Below are 13,237 nucleotides of genomic sequence, written 5' to 3'. Positions count from 1 at the left end.
GGCTGGCTAACCTAGTGAGGAGGGCTTTAAACTAGGTTCACCGGGGGAAGGAGACCAAAGCCCTGAGGGAAGTGGGATACCGGGAGGAAGCACGAGCAGAAGCACGCGAGAGGGAAGGGCTCCTGCCTCATACTGAGAAAGAGGGACGATCAGCGAGTTATCTCAAGTGCCTATACACAAATGCAAGAAACCTGGGAAACAAGCAGGGAGAACTGGAAGTCCTGGCACAGTCAAGGAATTATGATGTGACTGGAATAACAGAGACTTGGTGGGATAGCTCACATGACTGGAGTAGTGTCATGGATGGATATAAACTGTTCAGGAAGGACAGGAAGGGCAGAAAAGGTGGGGGAGTTGCATTGTATGTAAGGGAGCAGTATGACTGCTCAGAGCTCAAGTATGAAACTGCAGAAAAACCTGAGAGTCTCTGGATTAAGTTTAGAAGTGTGAGCAACAAGGGTGATGTCATGGTGGGAGTCTGCTATAGACCACCGGACCAGGGGGATGAGGTGGACAAGGCTTTCTTCAACTCACGGAAGTTACTAGATCGCAGGCCCTGGTTCTCATGGGAGACTTCAATCACCCTGATATCTGCTGCGAGAGCAATACAGCAGTGCACAGAGAATCCAGGAAGTTTTTGGAAAGTGTAGGGGACAATTTCCTGGTGCAAGTGCTGCAGGAACCTAGGGGCAGAGCTCTTCTTGACCTGCTGCTCACAAACAGGGAAGAATTAGTAGGGGAAGCAAAAGTGGATGGGAACCTGGGAGGCAGTGACCATGAGATGGTCGAGTTCAGGATCCTGACACAGGGAAGAAAGGAGAGCAGCAGAATACAGACCCTGGACTTCAGAAAAGCAGACTTTGACTCCCTCAGGGAACTGATGGGCAGGATCCCCTGGGAGAATAACATATGGAGGAAAGGAGTCCAGGAGAGCTGGCTGTATTTTAAAGAATCCTTATTGAGGTTACAGGGACAAACCATCCCGATGTGTAGAAAGAAGAGTAAATATGGCAGGAGACCAGCTTGGCTTCACAGTGAAATCCTTGCTGATCTTAAACACAAAAAAGAAGCTTACAAGAACTGGAAGATTGGACAAATGACCAGGGAAGAGTATAAAAATATTGCTCGGGCATGCAGGAGTGAAATCAGGAAGGCCAAATCACACCTGGAGTTGCAGCTAGCAAGAGATGTTAAGAGTAACAAGAAGGGTTTCTTCAGGTATGTTAGCAACAAGAAGGATGTCAAGGAAAGCGTGGGCCCCTTACTGAATGAGAGAGGTAACCTAGTGACAGAGGATGTGGAAAAAGCTGAAGTACTCAATGGGTTTTTTGCCTCTGTCTTCACGAACAAGTCAACTCTCAGACTACTGCACTGGGCAGCACAGCATGGGGAGGAAGTGACCAGCCCTCTGTGGAGAAAGAAGTGGTTTGGGACTATTTAGAAAAGCTGGACGAGCACAAGTCCATGGGGCCGGATGCGCTGCATCCGAGAGTGCTAAAGGAGTTGGCGAATGTGATTGCAGAGCCATTGGCCATTATCTTTGAAAACTCATGCCGATCGGGGGAAGTCCCAGACGACTGGAAAAAGGTTAATGTAGTGCCCATCTTTAAAAAAGGGAAGGAGGAGGATCCTGGGAACTACAGGCCAGTCAGCCTCACCTCAGTCCCTGGAAAAATCATGGAACAGGTCCTCAAGGAATCAATTCTGATGCATTTAGAGGAGAGGAAAGTGATCAGGAACAGTCAGCATGGATTCACCAAGGGCAAGTCATGCCTGACTAATCTAATTGCCTTCTATGACGAGATAACTGGCTCTGTGGATTAGGGGAAAGCAGTGGACGTGTTGTTCCTTGACTTTAGCAAACCTTTTGACACGGTCTCCCACAGTATTCTTGCCAGCAAGTTAAAGTAGTATGGGCTGGATGAATGGACTATAAGGTGGATAGAGAGCTGGCTAGATTGTTGGTCTCAACGGGTAGCGATCAATGGCTCCATGTCTAGTTGGCAGCCGGTATCAAGTGGAGTGCCCCAAGGGTCGGTCCTCGGGCCGGTTTTGTTCAATATCTTCATAAATGATCTGGAGGATGGTGTGGATTGCACCCTCAGCAAGTTTGCAGATGACACTAAACTGGAAGGAGAGGTAGATACGCTGGAGGGTAGGGATAGGATACAGAGGGCCCTAGACAAATTAGAGGATTGGGCCAAAAGAAATCTGATGAGGTTCAACAAGGACAAGTGCAGAGTCCTGCACTTAGGACGGAAGAATCCCATGTACCGCTACAGACTAGGGACCGAATGGCTAGGCAGCAGTTCTGCAGAAAAGGACCTAGGGGTGACAGTGGACGAGAAGCTGGATATGAGTCAACAGTATGCCCTTGTTGCCAAGAAGGCCAATGGCATTTTGGGCTGTATAAGTAGGGGCACTGCCAGCAGATCGAGGGATGTGATCATTCCCCTCTATTGGACATTGGTGAGGCTTCATCTGGAGTACTGTGTCCAGTTTTGGGCCCCACACTACAAGAAGGATGTGGAAAAATTGGAAAGTGTCCAGTGGAGGGCAACAAAAATGATTAGGGGACTGGAACACATGACTTCTGAGGAGAGGCTGAGGGAACTGGGATTGTTTAGTCTGCAGAAAAGAAGAATGAAGGGGGATTTGATAGCTGCTTTCAACTACCTGAAAGGGGGTTCCAAAGAGGATGGATCTATACTGTTCTCAGTGGTAGCAGATGACAGAACAAGGAGTAATGGTCTCAAGTTGCAGTGGGGGAGGTTTAGGTTGGATATTAGGAAAACTTTTTCACTAGGAGGGTAGCGAAGCACTGGAATGCATTACCTAGGGAGGTGGTGGAATCTCCTTCCTTAGAAGTTTTTAAGGTCAGGCTTGACAAAGCCGTGGCTGGGATGATTTAGTTGGGGATTGGTCCTGCTTTGAGCAGGGGGGTTGGACTAGATGACCTCCTGAGGTCCCTTCCAACCCTGATATTCTATGATTCTATGAAAACTGCAACTGTGCAGCCATGGCATTTAGCGAAGACACTACCTACACCGACAGGATAGCTTTTCCCATCGCGTAGGTACTCCACCTCCCCAAGAGGCGGAGGTGAAACTACACCAGGAGGTAGGTCGATATAACTGTGTTGCTAGGGGTATGCAGTCAGTGGTTTCGGGGGTGGGGGGGAGGTTCCCTTCTTTTTTCCCTGTATTGAAGAATGTTCTCCTAGAGTATTTGGTGTCTCTTTCCAGAATGCGATCTACTTCTCTGGTGGAATGTCCTTGTTTAGTGAAGGTGGCTTGAAGTGTGTTTAGGTGTGTAACCTGGACTTTCTCTTTGGAGCAAATACTGTGGTATTTGAGTGGCTGGCTGTAGACAATACACTTTTTGGTGTGTCTGGGGTGGTTGCTGGATCTGTGGAGATAAGCGTGGTGATATGTGGGTTTCTTGTATATAGCTGTTTGTAGAGTTCCATTGTTTAAGCTAATCATGGTGTCCAGGGAATTGATGCTGGTGTGGGAGTGTTCTACAGAGAGTCTGATGGATAGCTGGGGGTTGTTAAAGTTGTGATGAAAATCTATGAGGGAGTTTAGGTCTTCTGTCCAGAGGATGAAACTATTATCAATGTATCTCAGGAATATCACTAGTTTTCATGGTGCATTTTTCCAGAAATTCTTCCTTGAAGTGACCCATGAAGAGGCTGGCATATTGTGGAGCCAGCCTAGTACCAATGGCCATTCCCATGGTTTGGACAAAGCGTTTGCTGTTAAATGTAAACTCAAAGCAGCACCAGACACTTCCAGAACAACAAACGCAAAACCTGAAGACATATCTCCACAGCTACAAAGATCAGTACCTCCCATAACACACCTTTCAAGATCCATAGGTTCTACACATGCTTATTACATGTAGTGTACATCATCCAGGGCATCAAATGCCCCCAAAATCACTATGCTTTCAAAAGAGTTCACATAGAAAAACAATAAAAGACAAACACAACATATCACTGTGGGTGAACGCTTTTCACAATTATTTCATGTCCGATCTTTTAATACTTGTCCTTAAATCAAACCTGCATAACACCTTCAAAAGGAGACCATGGGAACTTAAATTCATAACTCTTGCTACAAACCAAAAACCATTGACTTTACAGGGACACTGCTTTTATGGCTTATTACAAGAATTTTTAACACACCACATTGCCTGCTACTCTTAATTGTCCACTTCAAACCCTTTGTGCATAACAATCTAACCCCCAATTACCCACTTTATTTCAAGTGACAACCTCAAACATGGGTTACCCCTTCTGCTTAACAAGATCCATCCCAACTTGTATTTAGCTCAGACACTCTGCTTCCTTCCCCAGACTTGAAGAAGAGATGTGTATAGCCTGAACATTACCGGGTTGACCATGGCACCGGGCCCACACTCAGAAGGGGCCCTGGTGTCCAGACCATAGCCCCACGTCCCCACTCCGCTCTGCCTGTGCTCTGACTCAAGGCCCCACCCACCACTCACTCTTCCTCACCTCCCTCCCTCCTGCCTGACCCGTGGGTGTGGGGCCAGTGGCACAGCTGGGGTGAGCAGGCTCTCGGGGGGTCCCAGGGCTCTGCTCTATTTGCAAATGTAGCTCTGGCTCAGACAGTCTCTGCTTCCCACCACCTGTGGGACTCTGCCCACCTCCCCAGGCTGAGCTGTCTGGGACCAGTGCAGGGATCAGGCCAGTCTCGGCCAGTTGGTGGGGGGCAGCGCAGTGGGCTGGGCCCCTCCAGGCAAGTGGGTCCTGAGGGAGCCCAGCCCAGGGAGGCTCTGGCCTGGCGATTGTGCTGCTCCCGAGGAGCCAGAGCGATCCCTGACCAGCCCCAGCTGTGCTGGGGGCTCAGCCCATGCGCAGACATAGTCACTTCTCAGCAGGCTGTGGCTGGAGGACAGGCAGGGCGTGGGGGAGTGGGTCTTTGGGAGATTGGGGTGGGGGCACTGGACAATGGAGGGGGGGGTCTGTGTGGGGTACTCCTGGGGGAATCAAAAAAGGTCCCCCTGCAGATTTCTTTGCTTCCCTTTAGAAAGTGACAAAGAAGCAAAGGGAAGCCAGGGGAGTGGGAGGGCTGGGAATGCCCATGGGCTGAGTTTGGGTAGGGTTGCCAGGTGTCCGATTTTCGACTGGAACGCCCAGCCGAAGAGGGACCCTGGTGGCTCCGGTCAGCACTGCTGACCAGGCTGTTAAAAATCCGGTCAGTGCAGTGGGGCTAAGGCAAGCTCCTGACCTGCCGTGGCTCCACACGGCTCCTGGAAGCAGCGGCATGTCCACCCTCCGGCTTCTAAGTGTAGGGGCAACCAGGGAGCTCCACAGGCTGCCCCCGCCCCAAGCGCCAGCTCTATAGCTCCCACTGGCCGGGAACCGTGGCAATGGGAGCTGCGGGGTGGGTGCTGCTACATCGGATGGGGCAGCACAGAGCCACCTGGCTGTGCCTCCGCGTAGGAGCCAGAGGGTGGACATGCTGCTGCTTCCAGGAGCTGCCTGAGGTAAGCACCACCCAAAGCCTACACTCCTGACCACCTCCCGTGCCCCAACCCCCTGCCCCAGCCCTGATCCCCCTTCTGTCCTCTGAACTCCTCTATCCCAGCCCGGAGCCCCCTCCAGCACCCCAAACTCCTCATTCCCAGCTCCACCCAAGAGTCTGCATTCCCAGCCAGAGCCCTCACCCCAACCCCCTGTCCCAGGCCTGGGTCCTCTCCTGTACCCCAACCCCCTCATCCCTGGCCCCACCCCAGAGCCCACACCCACAGCTGGGGCCCTCACCCCGTCCCGCATCCCAACCCACTGCCTCAGCCCGGAGCCCCCTCCCGCACCCTGAACTCATTTCTGGCCCCACCCTGGAGCCCGCACCCTCAGCCCTCATCCCCTCCTGCACCCCAACCCCCTGCCCTAGCCCTGTGGAAATGAGCAAGGGAGTGAGGGTGGGGAGAGCGAGCAACAGAGGGAGGGGAGGATTGAGTGAGCTGGAGCAGGGCCTTGGAGAAGGGGTGGGGCAGCGGTGTTCGGTTTTGTGCAAGTAGAAAGTTGGCAACCCTAAATATGGGGGGGGCAGAAGCGAGGAGTGGGGGGGCACATGCAGTCACATGCCGCTGCCCCCCATTTCCGTGAACGCAGAGCTGCCCAGCTGAAAAAGAAGGGTGCTGCTCAGCTCTGCTGACTTTGCAGCTGGATGCTGCCTTCTGGGTCCTAGTGTTGGTTGTGCTCCCCTTCTGTGTGCTTGGAGTCATCCTGTTTTTTGTACCACAGTGAGTGTTCATGGTGGGACAGGGCAGGGGGCGGGAAGAGGAATGGGATGGGGAGGGGATGGAGCAGTGAGGAAGGGGCATTGGATGGGGAAGAGAAGGGGATAGGAGAAGTGGGAGCCCAGCATGCAGCATCCCCGGGGCAGGAGCTGGGGCTCCCCCGTTAAACAGGCCCATCAAATCCCCACCCTGACAAACCCCACCTCCCCTACACCTGGAGCACCCCAATGAGTCCCAACCAGCTGCACCTGGACCTCCACCCCAAATGAACCCCATCTCCCCTGCCCCCAGACCCTGCTCCCCCCCGCTGAGCTCCCCACACCTAGACACCCCATGCTGAGCCCCAACCACCTTCACCTGGACACTGCTGCAGAGTTCTATTGCCCCTGCACCTGGAACCCCCCCCAATGAGTCCCTGTGCATCCAGATCCCCCACTGAGCCGCCCACATCCAGAACCCTCTTACCCCCACCTGGATCTCCCCACACTAAGTCCCTCTGCACTTGGATCCCGCTGCCAGACTGAGTCTGCCTGTCCATACCTGGTGTTTCTGGCGCAGAGGGGCAGGCCCACATGGTGTTTCTGGGGCAGGCCTGGCCCTTGCGCTGTGTCAGGGTCATGTGCAGCCTCACTGCTGAGTCCCTGTCCCGGGGTGGGCTGGTGGGATGCTGGAGGGTGATCTCCCACCTCCATGCAACCAGTGGCCTGTGCTCCCCTCTGCAATGCTGGAGCTTCCACATTTATTTATTGACAAATAAAATTTGTAGAATTTTAAAATATTGTGTGCAGAATTTTTTATTTTTTGATGCAGAATTCCCTCATGGGTTGCTGTGCAGCTGTGATGGTGGGACTACAAGGGGGGTGCTGGGCAGTTGGGTGGTCGGGGGGGAAGGGGGAAGTGCTGGCCATAGGGATCTGTGGTGGAGGTCTCTGGGCAAGGGGCACTGGGCATAAGGGCGGGGCACTGAACGGGGGGTGATGTGGCATGGGCCCACCCCCAAGGGGAAAGGGCACACTGGCAATGCAGGGCGGACCAGTGCGCTGCAGGTTTGTAAACAGTGCCCTTGTGCTGGGAAGCACGAAGCGGGGCCACTCCCACCGCACCATACCCTGTCTCACTGCCCCCAACCAGCCCCTCGCTCTGAGGACCGACCCTCCTGACCCCTGTGCCATGCCCCACAAATACGTTTGGCGCCAGGTCTACAAAAAGTTAATTTGATCCTGAGCTTGAAAACTTGTACTTTTCACCAAAAGAAGTTGACCCAATAAAAGATTATCTCATCTACACACTCTCTCTCATATCCTGATACCAACATGGCTACAACATTGCAAACTATCTTGCGTATATCAGAGAAGCAAATTGCAAAGGTATGTTGTAGAGGCTGCCTTAGACCTACCTGAATGTGCCCTGAAACCCATTGGTTGCTGAACACAATAAATTATTCATATCCTGATCTGCTTGGGCAGTCTTATGCTGGGAAGGAGTTTATGATCCTAATCCTATCCCACACACCACAAGTAATGTAGGGCAATTTGTGGATTAGTTTGATCCTATTTAGAAAATAAAATTAAGACCTCTTGACATTCAAAGTGTGGAGCTGAATTCCTTTCAAATGCACCTGCATTGCAAGGAAAAATGCAATATTAATCACCTAACTGAGATGGAAATCAGAAACCACTTTAAGACAGGATTTGAGGTAAACACGTAGGACATCTTATGGAATGTTGAATAAGGCGGCTAGAGGGTAAGAAAATTATTTTGCTAGCATTGCTTGATGGTAGATAATTCTCTGAGGAATTTGTTGCACTGACAAATGTCTCAGATCTCAAGAGATCCATCTACTTCACATCTTTATTAAGTAAGGATCTAGAAGCTCCAGTCTAGATTTCTCATTAGCTACTACCACTACCAGAGAGAGTCTGGTATTGGGTGAAAGTAAAAAGATATTCAAAATCCTTCTCAGGAATTTGATACGTAGAGTATGCCTGCTTTAAAGTTCGTATGAATTGAAGCTTGGGTTAACCCAAAGTCCCTACACAACTCCAGAATACCATTGTTTATGGGCATAACCACACATTCAGCTGTTTGGGCTGAAGAAAATTGAAAACCTGCAGATTTCTATAGAAATCTTGCAATTTCTTTTGATTCAAAAGATATACCTAGATACTACTGCAATGGTGGACTTATAAATAATATAAACAGGATATTTACTAGTTTAGACTTCATCCACCGCTCCCTCCCGCACCCTCAATGCATCAAACAAATTATGTCCTTTTTTTAAAAGCACTCCACAATTTAGCCCCACCCCATCTGACTCATTTTACTGCAATGTTGACTCCCACTTTTAATTCCACCAATGACTCAATCACCCACCTCTGCAACATGAACTTCTGTGCTTCTTCCCATGCTAAGCACCATGTATAGAAAATGCTCCCAATCAAAATCTGTCATCACCACCTTATCTTCTTTCAGCTCCCTCCTGAAAACTCACCTCCGCCATAATGCATATAGAAAACTGCCATCTGATAATGGCTAGGCCATGGTGAGCTGTGATCATTGCTACAGAAGGGCTAAGAACTGTGCAGACTGTTATGTTAGCCTGTCTCCATCACTCTGACCAAGCCCACTTGTTTCTCTTCTCCATCTGTCCAGTCCTTTAACTATAAGCTCTTTGAGGAAAGATATTGCCATTATTATATTTCTGTACAGTGTCTAGCACAATGGAACTCAACCCATGCTGTCCTTTCAGCTCTAGTGCTATACAAAAGTTAATAATTAATAGGTATGATAGTAGTAGTGATTTTGCTAAAATATTCCAAACACCAGTGAATTAAAAAGAGAGAGGCATACTTGCCTCTCGCTCAGCTTCTTTCAATATTGCTTCTTTCTCCTTGACTCTCTGCACAAACATCTGTCTCATCTCCTCCTCCTTCCGTTGCAATTCGCCAAAGAACTCATGCCTCTTAGCTTCATAGGTCTCCTGTAGACTGAAGTTAATAATTATATTAATAATATTAATATAAGTTAATAATAATAATAATGAAGTCCAGAGAATTTATAGTCTCTATCATATTGTTTGTAACATAAGGAAACATAAAGGAAGCATGTAAATACAGTTTGGCACATTACTTTAACAAGTAGTTCAACTCATGTACAAATCTCTCAAACTTCTCATATGCAAGTAATAAACAACCTTAAATAGAAGGAACTACTCCCTACACCTTTGTAGGTTTTGATCTTTCTAAGTAAACGTGTCTGGGTAGATTTAAAAAAACCTGACAAGAAGCCATTTACTGAGCTTATTTGAAGCACTTCAAATTACAGCAGTTTAGGACTGTTACAATTCTTGAAACGTGGAGTAGGAACACTCTCAATCTCCAATTTGTACGATTTTGGAGTTTACAAGAAAAGGAGGTGGCAGGACGCTCAAAAATGTTGGAAAAGGATAAGAGTTCTCTCACACTTACACAGACTGATCGTAATCAATGAAAACTTAGTGTCTCTGAAATGTTTAATCCGAGATGCTACTTTGCACATAACAGCTGTTAGACTGATTATGCCCCTATGAAAAAGCTATCCTTGGGGAAATAAGTAAAGTAAGAAGTCCCAACCTTAATGAAGGGAAATAATGTGACCCTCAAACAAAATATATAGAATTCTTTATGTGATTTCAAAATTGAATATCTGTGATAGTCATGTGGTTAAAGGTGATATCTGATTTTACAAGTACTTTGATATCCACAATATAGGCTTATTTCTTGAAATGTTTGAATTTCCTTAACAAAAAATATTTTTGTTAGTATGGTTTCAAAAAAATTAGTGTCTTCACAGAAGTGAACACATTTGAAGCTTACCATACTGATCTTTGAAATTATTAAGAGGGTTTAAAAAAAAAAATAGTTCAAGCCATCAAGCAAACACCTGGACACAAAACACAGAAGCAGGGTAACAACAACAAAACTGTTAATCAGATCATGTTGTTTTATTCCTGTACCCACACTTCAGTTCCCATCTTAAAAATAAGGACAACCTACCTATCTTTGTTATGTCACGCTTGGATGAAAAATACTCTTTCCAAAAAGTATCTGAATAAATCTTTTGTAAGACAGCAAAGTCTACGATAATTGAGTTGTGGGCCAGATCCTTAGCTGATATAGATAAGTCCATTTATTTTACACCAGCTGAGGACCTGGGCCTGTCTCTTACAGGAAATAATGCTGATGAGAAGTTTAATAAAAGGATCTTCGAAGTATTAGCAATGATTAAGGATAAGATTGTGTCACAAAGGTCACGGATTCCATGACTTTCAGAGACCTCAGTGACATTTTCTGCCTCAGCCTTGTGCCCTGGGGCAGCGGGGCTGGAGCTGCCAGCTGCTGGGGGTCCCACAGCTCCAAGCCACTGCAGGCAGCAGGGGTCCCAGATCTCTGAGCTGCCAGGGTGGCAGCAGGGGCCCCAGAACTGTCAGTTGCCATGGCAGTGGATGCTGGAGTTCCCCTCTTTCACTAGTGGGGCTTAGACTCTCATCCCCCCTCCCTGGGGCTTGGGCTTCAGTCGCTCCCCATGTCAGCACTCCCCATTATTTTTAGTAAAATCACAGACAGATTGCAGGCCTCTGTGAATTTCTGTTTATTGTCCACAACCTGTCAGTGACTTTTTAGTAAAAATAACCATGACAAAATCGTAATGTTGGCAATGATGTCCCTCTCTGTTCTGGTGCTGTGTGTGCCCTGTTTGCCTTTTTTACTATTTTTATTCTCTTTTCTAGCTGCATCTGGCATCTTTCCTCAGATATCAAGAGCAAGGTTCCTGGCTTCCTTCCAGGCTGCTGAAACACTGCATCAACATCTTTTTATTCATTAACTTATGTTCTTCCTTTTTGGCACATTAACAGATTTAAATCCTGTTCAGCTGTTACCACTCAAAGTAAGCTTCAGTATAAAAAGTTCGGCATCAGGAAAACTAAGAACTTGCTGATGTAGACGTTACAATAAACAAACAATTTCATCTCTTGTTATTTGTACTTAATTCTATGACAGTGGCAGGAAAGCTCCCCAATCCTAAATATCAATCCATTTTGAGTCAACGTAACACAAAGAATGACATCACCGGTGCTGACAGTCTATTCACTCCACTTTTTTCTTTCATCCTTCTATGAAAGTCTTGTTGCTGAATGTGGCAATTATTAAATCAGATGTTGTTCCTTCACTACTTTTTTTCCTCCACACATTCAGCACTTTGTTGCTTACTGCCTCATTGACTGCTGGGTGGTGGGACTGCAACATCCTTTCAGTGGGATAATGGCAGAGGGGGTTGATTCACCTCTTCTTACTCTAAAGCTCTCCCCAATTCACTACCAGGTAAGAGTCTGACACCACTAGTAAGTTAGTCAATGTGACAACACTACTTTCCTTCCTCTTCTCCTCTCCCAATGTGGGGTACAAGCATTGTGACAGAAGTAAGTTACTGTATCTCAGGCTATGTCTACACTACCGCGGTAGGTCAACCTTTGCTACACAACTCCAGCTATGTGAATAATGTAGCTGGAGTCGACGTACCTTAGGTCAAGTTACCGCAGGGTCTACATTTACCTTACTCTTTTCGTTGGGGGTAGAGTTCAGGGGTCGACTGGAGAGCGATCTGCAGTCAATTTGGCAGGTCTTTACTAGACCCACTAAATCGACCACCAGTGGAACGATCTCAAGAGCATCAAACCCCGCTGTAATGTAGACCTGCCCTAGGTACGGTGTGTTTTTTCAACCAAATGAACAGTCCATTTTTAAAAAAAAGTAACAGAAGCAACCATCTCAAGTCTCTCAGTACAAGCCAGCTTAATAAAAGAAAAGGCTGTTGGGAAGATTAATGAATTTATGTTTGTGAAATGTTTTGATACCATGCTATAATTTAAGTTCCTAGACAGATAGTTGTTGTTGACCTGCAGCTGGGGTATTTTTTAGAGCATTAAAAGTGTCAAATATAAGATAAGTCATCACTTGAACAGCTCAGATTTAGTGCTGGAATGGTGAAAGGTCAATAGTTTTATGAGATGAGACCAGGTCACTTCTTTAAAAATAAAAATCATCACCACAAGACTTTAATGCTATCTTCTTTCAAATTAAAAGAAATAGAGAAAATAAGGCACCTTTCCTAGAAATTCAGTCACTTAGATATATGTTGAAAATTATATTTATAGGAATAGTTCTGCAGAGAAAAATACTGGCTAAAATGGTATGCATCCATGAAGTTCACACAAAGAAGTCTGCCTTCAAGATACCAGATTTACCAAATAATCACTTATAAAAGTACTGTTGTTCTTTTTTCAGTTTGTTTCTAGAATATAGTATTGTTTTGCAAATCACAATGACAAAAACAGAACATGTAATAACTTCAAACCTCCCCACGTTTAATGTCAGCAGAACAATGATCTAAAAAGTGATTTATTTTAAGAGTGGTTTATATTTCATCAGAGTTTAAGTTGGCACTATACGTATCTAATGTAATTTTGTATACTGTGGTCAGTTAAATGCTTTTCAAAATGTACACAACACTGGCTCTGACATGCTTCATATAATGCACTCCAATTTTAAAATGAAAATCTAATACATGGATATTATCACCCTTTCTGTAAGAGGGGCTGTTGGGGGAAGGGGGTTTGAGACAAAGGCATTTATGTACAAGTAAGGTAGATAATTTTTAATATCTTACTAATACTCTTCACATACTTCACTATAGCACTACTACCTACCTTTCTACAGAAGTGTGGCTGTGAGATATAGACTTTTTGCTATCTGTGTAACCCTTTAGTAGAGGGACCCTAAAAACAAAGGTGCAAATCAATCAAGTTTTGCTCATGATCAATGAGCTTAATTTAAAAAGGCTTAGTAGGACACTTAATATTTCATCTCACGAAGATCAAATTTACAAGCTGATAAAAATATAAAGAGAGTGATCCAAATAACCTACC

At 46.5% G+C, this 13,237-nt stretch overlaps 1 protein-coding gene across 6 annotated transcripts in view; it reads right to left on the bottom strand.

The window, feature by feature from the left end:
• The window catches only part of SEPTIN10 (septin 10), a 69,141-nt gene that overhangs the window by 23,090 nt on the left and 32,814 nt on the right, over positions 1–13,237 (bottom strand). For 4 of the 6 annotated variants that reach the window (XR_012159731.1, XM_073350858.1, XM_073350838.1 and 1 more), the window contains exons 8-9: positions 13,019–13,087; positions 9,128–9,260 (exon numbers count right to left, since the gene is read on the bottom strand). Coding sequence is in view for 5 of the 6 variants with exons in the window: in XM_073350858.1 (XP_073206959.1) it covers positions 9,128–9,260; positions 13,019–13,087 (202 nt within the window). In the remaining variant the exon portion in view is untranslated. The remainder of the gene's footprint in view (positions 1–9,127; positions 9,261–13,018; positions 13,088–13,237) is intronic. The other 2 variants (XM_073350820.1, XM_073350847.1) reach the window with 1 other exon arrangement.

The sequence above is a fragment of the Lepidochelys kempii genome, chromosome 1, assembly GCF_965140265.1.
Source record: "Lepidochelys kempii isolate rLepKem1 chromosome 1, rLepKem1.hap2, whole genome shotgun sequence".
In the NCBI taxonomy this organism is placed as follows: domain Eukaryota; kingdom Metazoa; phylum Chordata; order Testudines; family Cheloniidae; genus Lepidochelys; species Lepidochelys kempii.
This window is presented reverse-complemented; position numbering and strand designations above follow the sequence as displayed.